This window comes from Nansenia antarctica (assembly GCF_963989245.1).
Source record: "Nansenia antarctica genome assembly, chromosome: 14".
NCBI classification, from domain to species: Eukaryota; Metazoa; Chordata; class Actinopteri; order Argentiniformes; family Microstomatidae; genus Nansenia; species Nansenia antarctica.
This window is the reverse complement of record NC_137684.1, coordinates 28,128,398-28,141,871: the sequence shown is the minus strand read 5'-3', so window position 1 is coordinate 28,141,871 and position 13,474 is coordinate 28,128,398. Positions and strand designations below refer to the sequence as shown.

The 13,474-nt window shown below is 47.6% G+C and overlaps 1 protein-coding gene across 1 annotated transcript in view; it reads left to right on the top strand.

The window, feature by feature from the left end:
* Positions 1-12,206, top strand: part of shkbp1 (SH3KBP1 binding protein 1) — a gene marked incomplete at its 3' end in the record, with an annotated part of 13,100 nt that extends 894 nt beyond the window's left edge. Inside the window, exons 3-17 of the mRNA XM_080544894.1 lie at positions 178-223; positions 320-452; positions 586-666; positions 861-1,031; positions 1,213-1,303; positions 2,100-2,290; positions 2,676-2,791; positions 2,954-3,041; positions 3,572-3,688; positions 5,559-5,729; positions 6,263-6,418; positions 6,882-6,978; positions 7,310-7,494; positions 10,620-10,755; positions 11,384-12,206. Of these exons, the coding sequence (XP_080401020.1) occupies positions 178-223; positions 320-452; positions 586-666; positions 861-1,031; positions 1,213-1,303; positions 2,100-2,290; positions 2,676-2,791; positions 2,954-3,041; positions 3,572-3,688; positions 5,559-5,729; positions 6,263-6,418; positions 6,882-6,978; positions 7,310-7,494; positions 10,620-10,755; positions 11,384-12,206 (2,602 nt within the window). The remainder of the gene's footprint in view (positions 1-177; positions 224-319; positions 453-585; positions 667-860; positions 1,032-1,212; positions 1,304-2,099; positions 2,291-2,675; positions 2,792-2,953; positions 3,042-3,571; positions 3,689-5,558; positions 5,730-6,262; positions 6,419-6,881; positions 6,979-7,309; positions 7,495-10,619; positions 10,756-11,383) is intronic.
* Positions 12,207-13,474: the final 1,268 nt, after the last annotated feature.

The following is a 13,474-nucleotide window of genomic DNA, read 5'->3' as shown; positions in this document are numbered from 1 at the left end:
AAACTGGTGCAGCATGGGTTTTGGAACAGAATGGCGTTGCCTTTTCGTTGAGAACCATGTTAAAAATGTCCTCTAGAAACCCAACTGTGATTGACTGGACCTTGGTGGTTTTACCGAGTTTGTATTCTGAGCTGGAAGCCATTGTTGCTAAGTGAGTGTTGTTCTCTTCTTCTCCAGTCTCCTAAGTGGGCGAATCTCAACCCTGAAGGATGAAACAGGAGCTGTAAGTTGTCTAAAAACGTTGAGAACCAGTGTTGTATGTTGGCGTGGGTCGGTTTTCCCTTTCCTGATGTTGTTGTTTTCGTTTTCTCTCCTGTAGATTTTCATCGACCGGGATCCGTCCCTCTTCGCCCCCATCCTGAACTTCCTGCGGACCAAAGAGCTCCACCCCAGGTCCATCAACGTGCACCTCCTCATGCACGAAGCTGAGTTCTATGGAATCACTCCGTTGGGTAAGACATTTCGCCAGCTAGATACCCTAGCAAATCACAGGCTGCTGTTGCGTGCGTGTGTGTGTGTGTGTTTCTCAGTTGGCTGCATAATAACATGTGTGTGTTGTCTCTGTCGCTCTTCCCTCCTCCCCAGTCCGTAAGCTGCAGCTCTGCGATGAGCTTGACCGATCGTCCTGTGGAAACGTGCTGTTCAACGGCTACCTCCCTCCCCCAGGTAGTAGTCTGCTCTGTCTGGGACGTTTATCTTTTGATGCACCGGTTTTTTTACACGTTTTCTGATGGTTTGGTGTGGCCGGGGGCCTTAAGAGATCATACGTGCCACATTTCAAACACTCTTGTATTGTGTCTTACTTGTTGTGTGTTGTATTGTGTCTTACCTGTTGTGTGTCTTACCTGTTGTGTCTCCAGTGTATCCAGCAAAGCGTCGTAACCGCCACAGTGTGGCCGGGCCTCAGTACATGGGCAGCCGGGCCGTGCCCGTGGAGAGAGCTCCGGTGAGGCGCAGCAACACCATGCCCCCCAACCTGGGCAACGCTGGCATCCTGGGCAAGGCCTCCATAGAGGAGAGGATCACGGGGGGTAAGGCCTCTGTCTGAGTCCAGGGTTTGACGTTGTAGTTGGCTAATTTGATTTCCCTGTTCTGTCCTGTCTTGTTACATAGTGTTGTCACTCACACACACACACAATATACTGAAGCATCCGTCACAGAACATATGACGTCATTTCAAACGTGTGTTACGTTCTGTTCCGGCCTCCTCAGCTCAGGTAGCAGACCCAGGCATGGTGCGCATCATCTGCGGTCACCACAACTGGATCGCCGTCGGTTACGCCCAGTTTGTCGTCTGCTACAGGTAAGGACGTGGTAATGTACAGCAGAAACACCAACAAAGAAGAAGAGACAAAATGTCAGAGTGCCGGTAATTACTACTACGCATTACTTGAAAAAGAGTGTCAAGTTGCACTCCTAAAAGCAACAAGACACATAACAATAAACAAAGCATCCACCTGAGTATGGTTAGGTGTGATCTTTCATAGTTTAAAACAATGTGATATGGTGGGGAGGGATTCATGAAATAGATAAGATAATATAACTGAATACAGTACATAGAATACAGTATTTTACATGAGTATTTTACATACTTGTCCACATTAACAGGTGTGGCAGGGCCTTTAACAGTTACCCATTAACGCTATAACCTTCACCATATAAACACTTATACAACAGTTAGTTCCGACCAAGTAATTTGATTGGACAAGAGGCATTCCATGAGTGCCGATATACAGTATAACAGCACTGGGACCTTTAACTATATGCATCACTCCGCCGCACAGATGTTCTACTAAATGACCGTTAATTCGACTACATGTTTGTGTTCAAGTTACTAGGCAACAGTCCATTTGAAGTTCAGTTGTGGAACTATTTTTTGTTTATTTTTATGATTAAATAAACAAACAAATCATAATCTGTTGTCGCTTATTACTGTTAACTAATAAATCGCGCTGTAGAACTGTTGTATAGGACTGTGGCCTCGTACCTACGACCGAATCACAGCCGTGCTGATATTCAGTATAACACACTCCCTCTCGTGTGATATTGCTTAAGTGACTGTTGGTGACGTGCTGCTCTGTGCCTCCCCCGCCCCCCAGGGTGAAGGAGTCGACAGGCTGGCAGCAGGTGTTCACCAGCCCCCGTCTGGACTGGGTGATTGACAGGGTGGCCCTGAACGCCAAGGTGATGGGCGGCTCGCTAGGGGACAACGACAAGATGGTGGCCGTGGCCTCGGGCACAGAGATCATCCTCTGGGCCATCTGTCCCGACGGCAACGGGAACGAGATCGGTGGGTTGTTTGTGTTTGTGTTTCACTCCGTACAGCGACCCTGAGGCTCAGGAACGGTGCTTAAAGGTTCACTTCAGTGATACGTCAACCTTTCACAAAATGAAAGCCTTGTGCTTACCCATGACCAGGGTTCAAACGCAGGTCTGGCAGGTCTGGAAGGTCTGTAAAGAGGGCTCCCACGGGTCCTTGAAATCCCTGAAAGTGTCTTTGAGTGTCTAGAAAAGTGCTATATAAGTCTGATGTATTATTATTATTATTATTATTATTATTATTATTATTATTATTATTATTATTATGTCTGTGATGTCATGCCTACCCTGACCTGTCTGTGTTGCCATGCCTACCCTGACCTGTCTGCGTTGCCATGCCTACCCTTGTCCTCCAGGTGTCTTCAGTCTCAACGTCCCTGTGGAGGCTCTCTTCTTCGTGGGTAATCAGCTCATCGCCACGAGTCACACAGGAAAAGTGGGCGTCTGGAACGCCGTGACCAAACACTGGCAGGTACAGAAGACCGACTGAATGACTCATGGGCCTCAATGAATGAATGAATGAATGAATGTCACTGGAAACAAATGAAGTCGCTTCAGAAATGAATGAAGCATTATGTCCTGTATGTTTCTAGCATTTTAACACGTTTTGTCCTTTTCCCCCCCGCCGTCTCAGAATCAGGATGTGGTTCCCATCAACAGCTACGACACTGCTGGGTCCTTCCTCATCCTGGGCTGTAACAACGGCTCCATATACTACATAGGTGAGGGAAGTAGGGGTGGGCATCGACGATCGATAATTGATCGATAAGGATCTTGGTCGATCACAAAATAAAACATTTGGTCGATCACAAAACAATGTGCGTACCACACATTTTTTTTTTTTGTGATCGACCAAATGTTTTATTTTGTGATCGACCAAGATCCTTATCGATCAATTATCGATCGTCGATGCCCACCCCTAGGAAGTCATCTTTTCTTGCGCAAAGAGTAAAGTCACTTGTATATCTATTTTATTTTTTTTTACATTTTAACAATATTTATGTATAAAGTATTCACTTAAAAACATTTACGTTTACAGGAATGTATTTTAGACTGTTTGGTTACTTCCTTGACCTGGGTCCAATGACTTATGTCGAATAGTTGGCCAGTACTTGATTTAGTAGTTTAGTAGACATTTTGTAGTACCGTAATTCAGTAGAGATTTAGTAGAAATGTAAAGCTGAATCAAGTATGTTAAATATGTATGTGAACCAGATCTCTCATACTGTAGTGAAACGTGTTCCTTTGACAGATGTCCAGAAGTTTCCGTTAAGGATGAAGGATAACGACCTCCTGGTGACGGAGCTCTACCGCGACCCCACTGAAGACGCCATCACTGCCCTCAGTGTCTACCTCACGCCCAAAACAAGTATGGCTGCTTTTTTTTCGATTTGAACCTCGCTGACATTAACTTTTTTTTACCTTTCACCACATGTTAAACATTCACAACTGTCTCTGCGAATCGACCCCAGCCCAAGGTTTATGGAGGGCATGCTGTTCATTTGTAATGATCGTTTTTATGATCGTTTTTAATAGGGCTGTCCCAAACGACTATTTTTCTAACGATTAATCTAGCGGTTATTTTTCCGGTTAGTCGATTACTCTAACGACTAATTTAACAATTAGTCTAACGATTATTATTTTTACTGTTCGATTAATGTATCACTTAATTTTCCCCAAAATAATGGCTGTATTGTCTCTCTCTGTTTAACAGTGTCTTTATAAAGCACTCTGGGTAATAGCTGCTGCTCTTATAAAACAAAGCAGCGTGTGACATGCACATTACTCAGACGGCCGCCCCTTTAAATGATCAGCTGATGTATGGGGGCTGTCTGTGGGCCCGCAATTAAACACAGACACCTTTAATTCGGTGACCTACTACTACTACTACTACTACTACTACTACTACTACTACTACTACTACTACTACTACTACTACTACTACTACTACTACTACTACTACTACTACTACTACTACTGCTACTGCTACTGCTACTGCTACTGCTACTGCTACTGCTACTGCTACTGCTACTGCTACTGCTACTGCTACTGCTACTGCTGCTGCTGCTGCTGCTGCTGCTGCTGCTGCTGCTGCTGCTGCTGCTGCTGCTGCTGCTGCTGCTGCTGCTGCTGCTGCTGCTGCTGCTGCTGCTGCTGCTGCTGCTGCTGCTGCTGCTGCTGCTGCTGCTGCTGCTGCTGCTGCTGCTGCTGCTGCTGCTGCTGCTGCTGCTGCTGCTGCTGCTGCTGCTGCTGCTGCTGCTGCTGCTGCTGCTGCTGCTGCTGCTACTGCTACTGCTACTGCTACTGCTACTGCTACTACTACTACTACTACTACTACTACTACTACTGCCGCCTCTGCCTCTGTCAAACAGCCCCAGACACAGGGCAGACTCACTGCTATGTTTAGCCAACTTGAATGCCAACATGGCCATCAGGGTTTTTCCTGGCTCAAAATGAGGCGGAGGTGGTACCAGTGGTGTTTGACATCGGGGGGGACCCATGAAGCAGGGCTGTCTGGGGGTCCTTAAACATCAAACACTTAATTTCTTGCATTCTGGTGAATTGATATGCACCAATTTGTGCCCTTTCTGCATCAATTTATGGTGGAAATGTCATTATTTATGTAAAGGAAAACACAATATTCAGGCACCAGATGACCATTCAAAATATAATGTAATATAATGCAATATAAGGCTCTCAGGCATTCTGTACTTTCAAATATGTATTCTCCTTGAGCAGTCAACATCAACTATCAGCTATTTCGCTAGCAAAAACGAAAGCTAACTTATTTGCGAAACAGCGCCCCCGCCACCACGTCGGCGCAGTGCCGCAATTGCAGTTAGTTTTTAATTTTTATTTTATTTGCGATGCACCGACGCACATTACGCAAGTCGACGTATTGACATAGTCGATTACGTCGACTACGTCGACGCGTCGTCCCAGCCCTAGTTTTTAACACTATACCCTTGATATCTACCAGGCCATAATACCTCTATATAAAACAATTGGAGCCAGTGTGACATTTGTTGTTTTAGGATATTATTGCCCAGGGGGGTATTCCATCAACGTAGCTAAAAGACAATCCAGGCTTACTTAGATAAATCCAGCAAGATTAAAAAAAAAAAAAAAAATTTAATCCAGAGATTTTCCCTTAGTGGCGTTGATGGAATACCCCCCAGCATGCATTGAGGCTAAAATGGTGTACGGGGTAAAAGTCCCACCTGGTCATGTGTCCTCAGGCGACAGCGGTAACTGGATCGAGATTGCGTACGGGACCAGCTCGGGCACGGTGCGGGTGATCGTCCAGCACCCGGAGACGGTGGGGTCCGGCCCGCAGCTGTTCCAGACCTTCTCTGTCCACCGCAGCCCCGTCACCAAGATCATGCTGTCTGAGAAACACCTCATATCAGGTCAGAACCAGTCAGAAACACCTCATATCAGGTCAGAACCAGTCAGAACCAGTCAGAAACACCTCATATCAGGTCAGAACCAGTCAGAGAAACACCTCATATCAGGTGACCCAGTCTGGTCAGAGGCCTGTAGTGTCGAAGGAAAAAAACGTCAGATTTCCTTTTGGTCGTCAACTTTGAACTAATGAAAAAAAAAAATGCAGGCACCTCATTAGTTTGTGGGTGTTTTAGGTCTTAACATCTGAGTCAGAACTATTCTGCTGCCGTCCGTATGGCATGCATATAAACGGGGGCGGGGGGGGCTCACAAGTTAGATCACACAGCAATACGCTTTTATGTTTTTATGTTACTGCTGAAAGAAAGAATAATTAGGGCATACATACCAGTCTTCCAAGTTGAGCGCAAACAAACCACTGATGATGGGGCGTCACCATGACGATGAGGCGTCACCATGACGATGGGGCGTCACCATGCCGACACTTGGTGCTAACCCTGAAGTTCCCTGTTGTTGTGTCGTTGTGTTGTGTCGGCAGTGTGCGCAGACAACAACCACGTGCGTACCTGGACGGTGACGCGCTTCCGGGGCATGATCTCCACCCAGCCGGGCTCCACCCCCCTCACCTCCTTCAAGATCCTCTCACTGGACGACATCGACGGGCACGGGGGCTGTTCCGCCGGCACGGAGATAGGTACGCAGGGAGAAGGGGCGGAAGGTCGACACCGGATTTATTTATGATTCTTAAAACCTACTCCACAATGATGGATTTTTCATTTGGCTCATGAATAGCCTAGGGTTGCGCGGTAATATGTTAATGTAGTGTCTAATTTAGTGAGACTAATGGATATCAGAAATGTATATAAAAGACTAAATCTGCTATTTACACACAGAGATCACTAGAGGGCGCTTCTTTTTTTAGCCTGCCTCCTACACAGAAAAACTGCAAAACAGCTTTATACTATCTTATCCTGAAGTGATTTTGAAAATGTAAGGATACTGGGTGGTAGAACGCACATATCTAGGAAAAGTCATGAAAGGAGGGTCCTGAAATTTGATCCAGTGCAAAGATAGATTTTCTTTTTTTACTCACAGGGGTCACCGTGACCCCTCACGGCTGTTCTAGTGTTAAGTGTGTGTCCTCTGTCTCTCCTCAGGGCCCTACGGCGAGAGGGACGACCAGCAGGTGTTCATCCAGAGGGTTGTCCCCGACACAGACAAGCTCTATGTCCGGCTCTCCTCCAACGGGAAGAGGTACGGTTAAGACTCACACACCTCACAGCGTATCCATCTACACAAACACATGATTTAACCACATTCTTTCAGACGTAACAATGTAGAAGAAAAGTGCAACCGTATAGTGAGATATCAATATGATCGTGATTGAATAAATAGATGAATGATTGTCCAATGAGTCACAATATGACACACACACACACACACACACACACACACACACACACACACAACACAGCTTTTCCTCAGTCAATCGAAAACGCAGTACAAGCGTGTCTGTAAACTGTAAAACACAGACATTTCCCGGATGGTTTGAGTAATGTTGCCCTCTGGCGCCCCCCCGTGGCAGGGTTTGTGAGGTGCGCTCGGTGGACACCACCTCCATCACCTCCTTCATGGTGCACGAGTGCGAAGGCTCCAGCCGGATCGGGTCCCGCCCCCGCCGCTACCTCTTCAGCGGCCATGGCAACGGAAGCATCCAGATGTGGGACCTGACGACCGCCATGGAGATAGCGGGGAAGGTCGACATACGAGGTGAGAGGGAGAGGGGGATTGGTTCCCATGGTTCCCGCGCTGGTCTTAAAAAGCCTTGAAGTCTAAAACCCAGCAATCCGATCAATAAGGCCTAAAAAGTTCCCACATTTCAGTTATTCGGTCTAAAAATTAGGTGCTAAGGTCTTAAAAATGAGATCTTGCAAGAAAATCAGTCTGACCTCGTATATTTACGCGGAAATCAATCAAGCTGGAACTAAAAAATGTGTCTGTATGGCAGTGAAATCCCTAATGTCATCACTTCTAGGATGATCATATGGTCAGGTGTAAATAGGTCTAAATTTCTATTCAAAGAGGTCTCAAAAAGGTCCAAAAAGGTCTTAAATTTGACTTGTTGAAACTTGTTGGAAACCTGTAGACACTATATGTGGCAGCTGCTGGTGAAAAGTGCGACTAGAAGGCAAAGTCATTTTTCAGTCTTTACATGTTAATTAAACTACAGATTGTAAGCTTTCAAATGACGTGTCATACATTGAAATCGGAAACAAATTGAAGGCGACACGAGTGTTTGAATGTTGCTACCCCCTGAAATCACAATTTCAGATAAAAAGCTGTTTAAAGATTCGGTTGTTTTTCACACCTTCACACAGCCAGGTAAATTACTCCAGGGAGACTGTCCATCTAATCTCTAATTATAAATCACTTTTGGTTGAAAGCGTCTGCTGAATCACTGTAATAATATGATAATACGCCCCCCTGGCTTATATTACAAGCTCCCACACTATCACACGGGATATTATAATAATATTCCCCCCCGGCTTATATGACAAGCTCCCACGCTATCCCACGGGTACGCGTGTCGATACCGCTCCTCGTTCCGTTGTAACGCACGACACCGAGCGCCGTCCTCCTGCGCTGAACGATAGACACACACACACACACACGTACACTAGGGGTGTAACGGATCACGGAAATTCCGTGATCCGTTCGGATCGCCCTCCACGGTTCGGAACGCATGTGTACCGCGGATCAATTGCAAAATGTTAACAAGTAATAATTGTTACTTGTTAACATCCACGGTTCGGAACGCATGTGTACCGCGGATCAATTGCAAAATGTTAACAAGTAATAATATTACTTAATATCTTACTTAATATCTCTTGTAAATCACAATGTAGAGTTGCCATGAAAAGATAGACGCGACAGTTGCGGGCTTTGTTTCACTCTAAAGCGCAATGATAGGTTGATAATGCGAAAGAAAAAGAATCCGTTGTTTGCTCGCTACACGTGAAGCTGGGAATCCACAACAACAAGGCTGCGTTCGTAAATCCGCTCTGGAATCTGATCAGCGTTCAAGGAACGCCTCTTGTCCAATCAAATTACTTGGTCCCTTTATGACGTCGGACCCAGTGTGCGCTCCGGCGCTCTCAAAGCAAATTTACGAACGCGGCCCAAGTGTATCATGTTACGTTGTTCGGCGGAGAAGAACTCAATGCCTCCCTCGTCATTTAAATCCGATGTATGGGAGCACTTTGGCTTCTCTGTCAACTATGACGGGAGGCACGAAAAAGGTAGCTCGACAACTTCTGATAATGTAGGCATTTTTTTCATACCATGTTCAAAATAAGGGTTCACTTTATTATTTAGTTAAAAGTGGCATAAAACATGTTTATTCATCTGCTTTAAATTAATAATTAAATTTTATAATTTTGCCATTTAGCAGACGCTTTTATCCAAAGCGACTTACAATTACGAATTACAGGGACATTCCCCCTGGAGTAACTGAGGGCTAAGTGCCTTACTCAAGGGCACACTAGTAGTGTGGTTTCAGGCAGGATTTGAACTCACAACCTTCCGATCACAAGTCCAACTCACTATCCACTAGACCACCACTACCCCTTTAAAGAGCCCAGTGATTCACTGTTGCAACCAGGCGCCTCCTCCCTCTCTCCTATCATTTAAATTGAGTGTATTTCAGTATAATTATGTAATGTTTGAGTGTAGAATATGTTATATATATATTATATGTATATATATGTATGTATATATATATATTACCAGTTTTGACATCTTGAATGTTGTTGGTTTTTGTCACATAGTAAAAGTGGTGTTTTTACAGAATTCAAGGAAAAAGCAGTTTTTATAAAAACAAAAATGTTTTGTGTTGACCCGAAAAATGATCCGATCCGTGACTCAAAAACCGTGACACGATCCGATCCGTGAGTTAGGTGATCCGTTACACCCCTAACGTACACACACACACACACACACACACACACACACACACATATACACACACACACACACACACACAGACACACACACACACACACACACATACACACACTGGTGAACACAAAAGCAACGACGATCAGCAAGACGACACGAACAGAGTCTTGCGATCGCTGACTTTGACCGTCTGACCTGGTTGTGTTCTGACGGGCTGACCTCCTGGTTGTGTTCTGACTGGCTGACCTGGTTGTGTTCTGACTGGCTGACCTGGTTGTAGTTCTGACTGGCTGACCTGGTTGTAGTTCTGACTGGCTGACCCCGTTGTAGTTCTGACTGACTGACCTGGTTGTGTTCTGACTGACTGACCTGGTTGTGTTCTGACTGGCTGACTGACCTGGTTGTGTTCTGACTGACTGACCTGCTTGTGTTCTGGCTGACTGACCTGCTTGTGTTCTGACTGACTGACCTGGTTGTGTTCTGACTGACTGACCTGCTTGTGTTCTGACTGGCTGACCTCCTGGTTGTGTTCTGACTGGCTGACCTGGTTGTGTTCTGACTGGCTGACCTGGTTGTAGTTCTGACTGGCTGACCTGGTTGTAGTTCTGACTGGCTGACCCCGTTGTAGTTCTGACTGACTGACCTGGTTGTGTTCTGACTGACTGACCTGGTTGTGTTCTGACTGACTGACCTGGTTGTGTTCTGACTGGCTGACTGACCTGGTTGTGTTCTGACTGACTGACCTGCTTGTGTTCTGGCTGACTGACGTGCTTGTGTTCTGACCTGCTGACCCGGCTGTGTTCTGGGTCCAGCGCTAGGCGGTTGTGTTCTGACCTGCTGACCCGGCTGTGTTCTGGGTCCAGCGCTAGGCGGTTGTGTTCTGACCTGCTGACCCGGTTGTGTTCTGACCTGCTGACCCGGCTGTGTTCTGGGTCCAGCGCTAGGCGGGCCCACCGAGGAGGAGCTTCTGGAGCTGCTGGACCAGTGCGACCTGGCGCTGACCCGCACCCCCGACATGAGCCCCGCCGCCTCCTTCACCCACTCCTCCTCCACCCCCCGCGCCTCCACCTGCAGGTACTGTACACCCGTACACCTGCACTCTCACCACCCGCTGTCTACTAACTACACCCACCTCTCACCTCTCACCACCCCGCTGTCTACTAACTACACCCACCTCTCACCACCCGCTGTCTACTAACTACACCCACCTCTCACCACCCCGCTGTCTAACTAACTACACCCACACTCCCACCTCTCACCACCCCGCTGTCTATTAACTACACCCACACTCCCACCTCTCACCACCCGCTGTCTACTAACTACACCTAACTGACCTCACCTAAGCTAGAACTGGCCTTCCCAGTAAACAAAGAGTCCAAAAGACGTCCTCAGGGAAGCCGGAGTGTGGGTTCAGGTGACGTCTTTCTAGGACGTCCAGATGACGTCTTTAGGACGTCTTATGGACTACAGAAGATTCTGTAGTCCATAAGACGTCCTAGAAAGACGTCATCTGAACCCACATTCCGGCTTCCCTGAGGACGACTTTTGGACTCTTTGTTTACTGGGTTTCTAACTGTTCCCAGATGCTACTTTAGTACAACTTTGGGCAACCGTTTTGCCAGGATGAAATCTTAATTCTTCCTCCCTCTCTGTCTCTCTCTCTCTCTCTCTCTCCCACCTCCCACCCACCCACCCTCTGCAGTTTGCAGTCCCAGCTGAGCGAGAGCTCCAGAGATCGCGGGAACGGGGCGAGAGGAGGAGGAGGAGGAGGAGGAGGTGGTGGTGGTGGTGGTGGTCTGAGCTCTGGCTTCGGCCCCTTCTCTGGGGGCAGCCTGCCCCGCCAGACCGCCCCCCCGGTGCCCCTGACCAAGCCCCGGGACGCCCCCGCCCCCCCCCTCACCCTGTCCTGCACCCCCTCCGCCATGGGCGGACTCGGCCACCACCACAACCACCACCACCACCACCCCCACCCCCTGGGCCTGAGCCAGGCCTCTCTGAGCAGCCCCGGGCCCAGCCCCCGGCCCTCCCGCGGCCCCCTGGACAGGGACAGGGGGGGGGACGCGGGGGGGTCCGCCTCTCTCCGCAGGGGCAGTTTCGTGGAGCGCTGCCAGGAGCTGGCCAAAGGCTCGGAGCTGGGGGGGGCGGGGGGGGCGGAGGGCTCGCGCCGCAGCCTGGCGGTGTGTAGCGAACTGGAAGCCAGACTCGGCCTCAGAGCCCCCTCCTCCTCCACCTCCTCCTCTTCCTCCGCCTCTTTCTCCAGCCCCCCCCCTGCGCCCTCCCCCTCGCCGTCGTCGTCTGCCTCCCTGCGTCGGACACAGCCACCCACCTCCCCGAGCCACGCCCCCCCCGCCGCAGCCGTCAGCCCGACAGCCCGCCCCCAAACCCCGGTCTCTCCTAAGCGAATGGGCTCGTCGCCTACCGCAGAAGCCCCGCCCCCCTCTGACACAGAGGCGGCAACACCAGAGAGTGCCGGCACCGCGCCCCCGACCAGCCCCAAACCACCCATGAACGAGACCAGCTTCTGATTGGCTGCTGTGATGGAGGTGGAGGACTGTGGTTTTGCTCTGTGGTGTTTCTGAGAATGTGTGATTTAATAACGTTTTTTTTTTTTTTTTTTTTTGGGAGGGGTCATCTGATCTCAGTGAACTTCCTGTGGAAGGTGTCAACTGCTGTCATTCCACTGTTTGCAAAAGGGAGGGAGGGAGAGAGAGTGGGGAAAGAGGGAGAGAAGGAGAGAGAGAGAGAGAGAAAAAGCTTCGATGCGGTAACGGTAGAAAATCATGTATTAGAAGAAGAAGATGCATTTAGAAAATGCAGGATTATTGGGTTATTTCGTTGAGCTATAATGTTGAACAACACTGACATGTCGCGTTTATTTTGCGGGTTCATTTTTTTTGAAGAGAATTGAAGAGATCTGTAAGAAGTGTGGTCGGTAGTCGACCTGGGTCGAGCTAGCCTCCTCCTCGCTTAACACAGAAGCCCATCTGATGAAATAGTATTTCAGGAATGTATTTAAAAATGCCTTCTTTTTTCTTCTTCTTCTTTACTTCAAACAGAAGTAGTTGATTATGGGCTTCTTTTTTCCCCTCAAAATGATCGAGCATTGCAATTTACAATTTGGCAAACAAATACCCAAATAAAAAAGTGTTTCAACCTATAAATACTTATCTCGATGATTTGGACCAGGTCTGGTAGGAAGTGGACCTCCCAATCGCTCTAATATCTTGTGCACATTTGGCTCTCTTCACCGTCTACCTGTTTTGCACTACCGTTAGCACCTGTTAGCTACTGTTAGCTACCGTTAGCTACTGTTCGTTACCGTTAGCTACTGTTCGTTACCGTTAGCTACTGTTAGCTACCGTTAGTTAGTGTTAGGCTTAGCTACCGTTAGCTCCTCCTCGCACCTTAGACCAACCGACACGCCTGCTCACGCAGTGTTTAATCAACCAAGAGACACTTGGAGCGCTGCCACTCTGGATATGATGATGATATATTATATATCTAAAAATCTGAAGTCTTCCTAATCATGATACAGAGGCCTTGGGTATCTTTGTTTTATATCTTCCCAAATGGGTGATGTTCCCTTAACCAAAACGTTGCTGAATTTAGTTATTTCAAACAAGGAAAAAATCATTATGGAGTCCTTTTCTTTTTTTTTTAAGATTTGGCAAAATACTCATTTTGTTATGTTGCACCTGAGGTATATGAGTGCCTTCTAAGCTAACCTTGGGTATATCGGCTAGGTTTAACTGTGTGCATTGTATATGAACCACTTTAATTTTTGTACACTGGT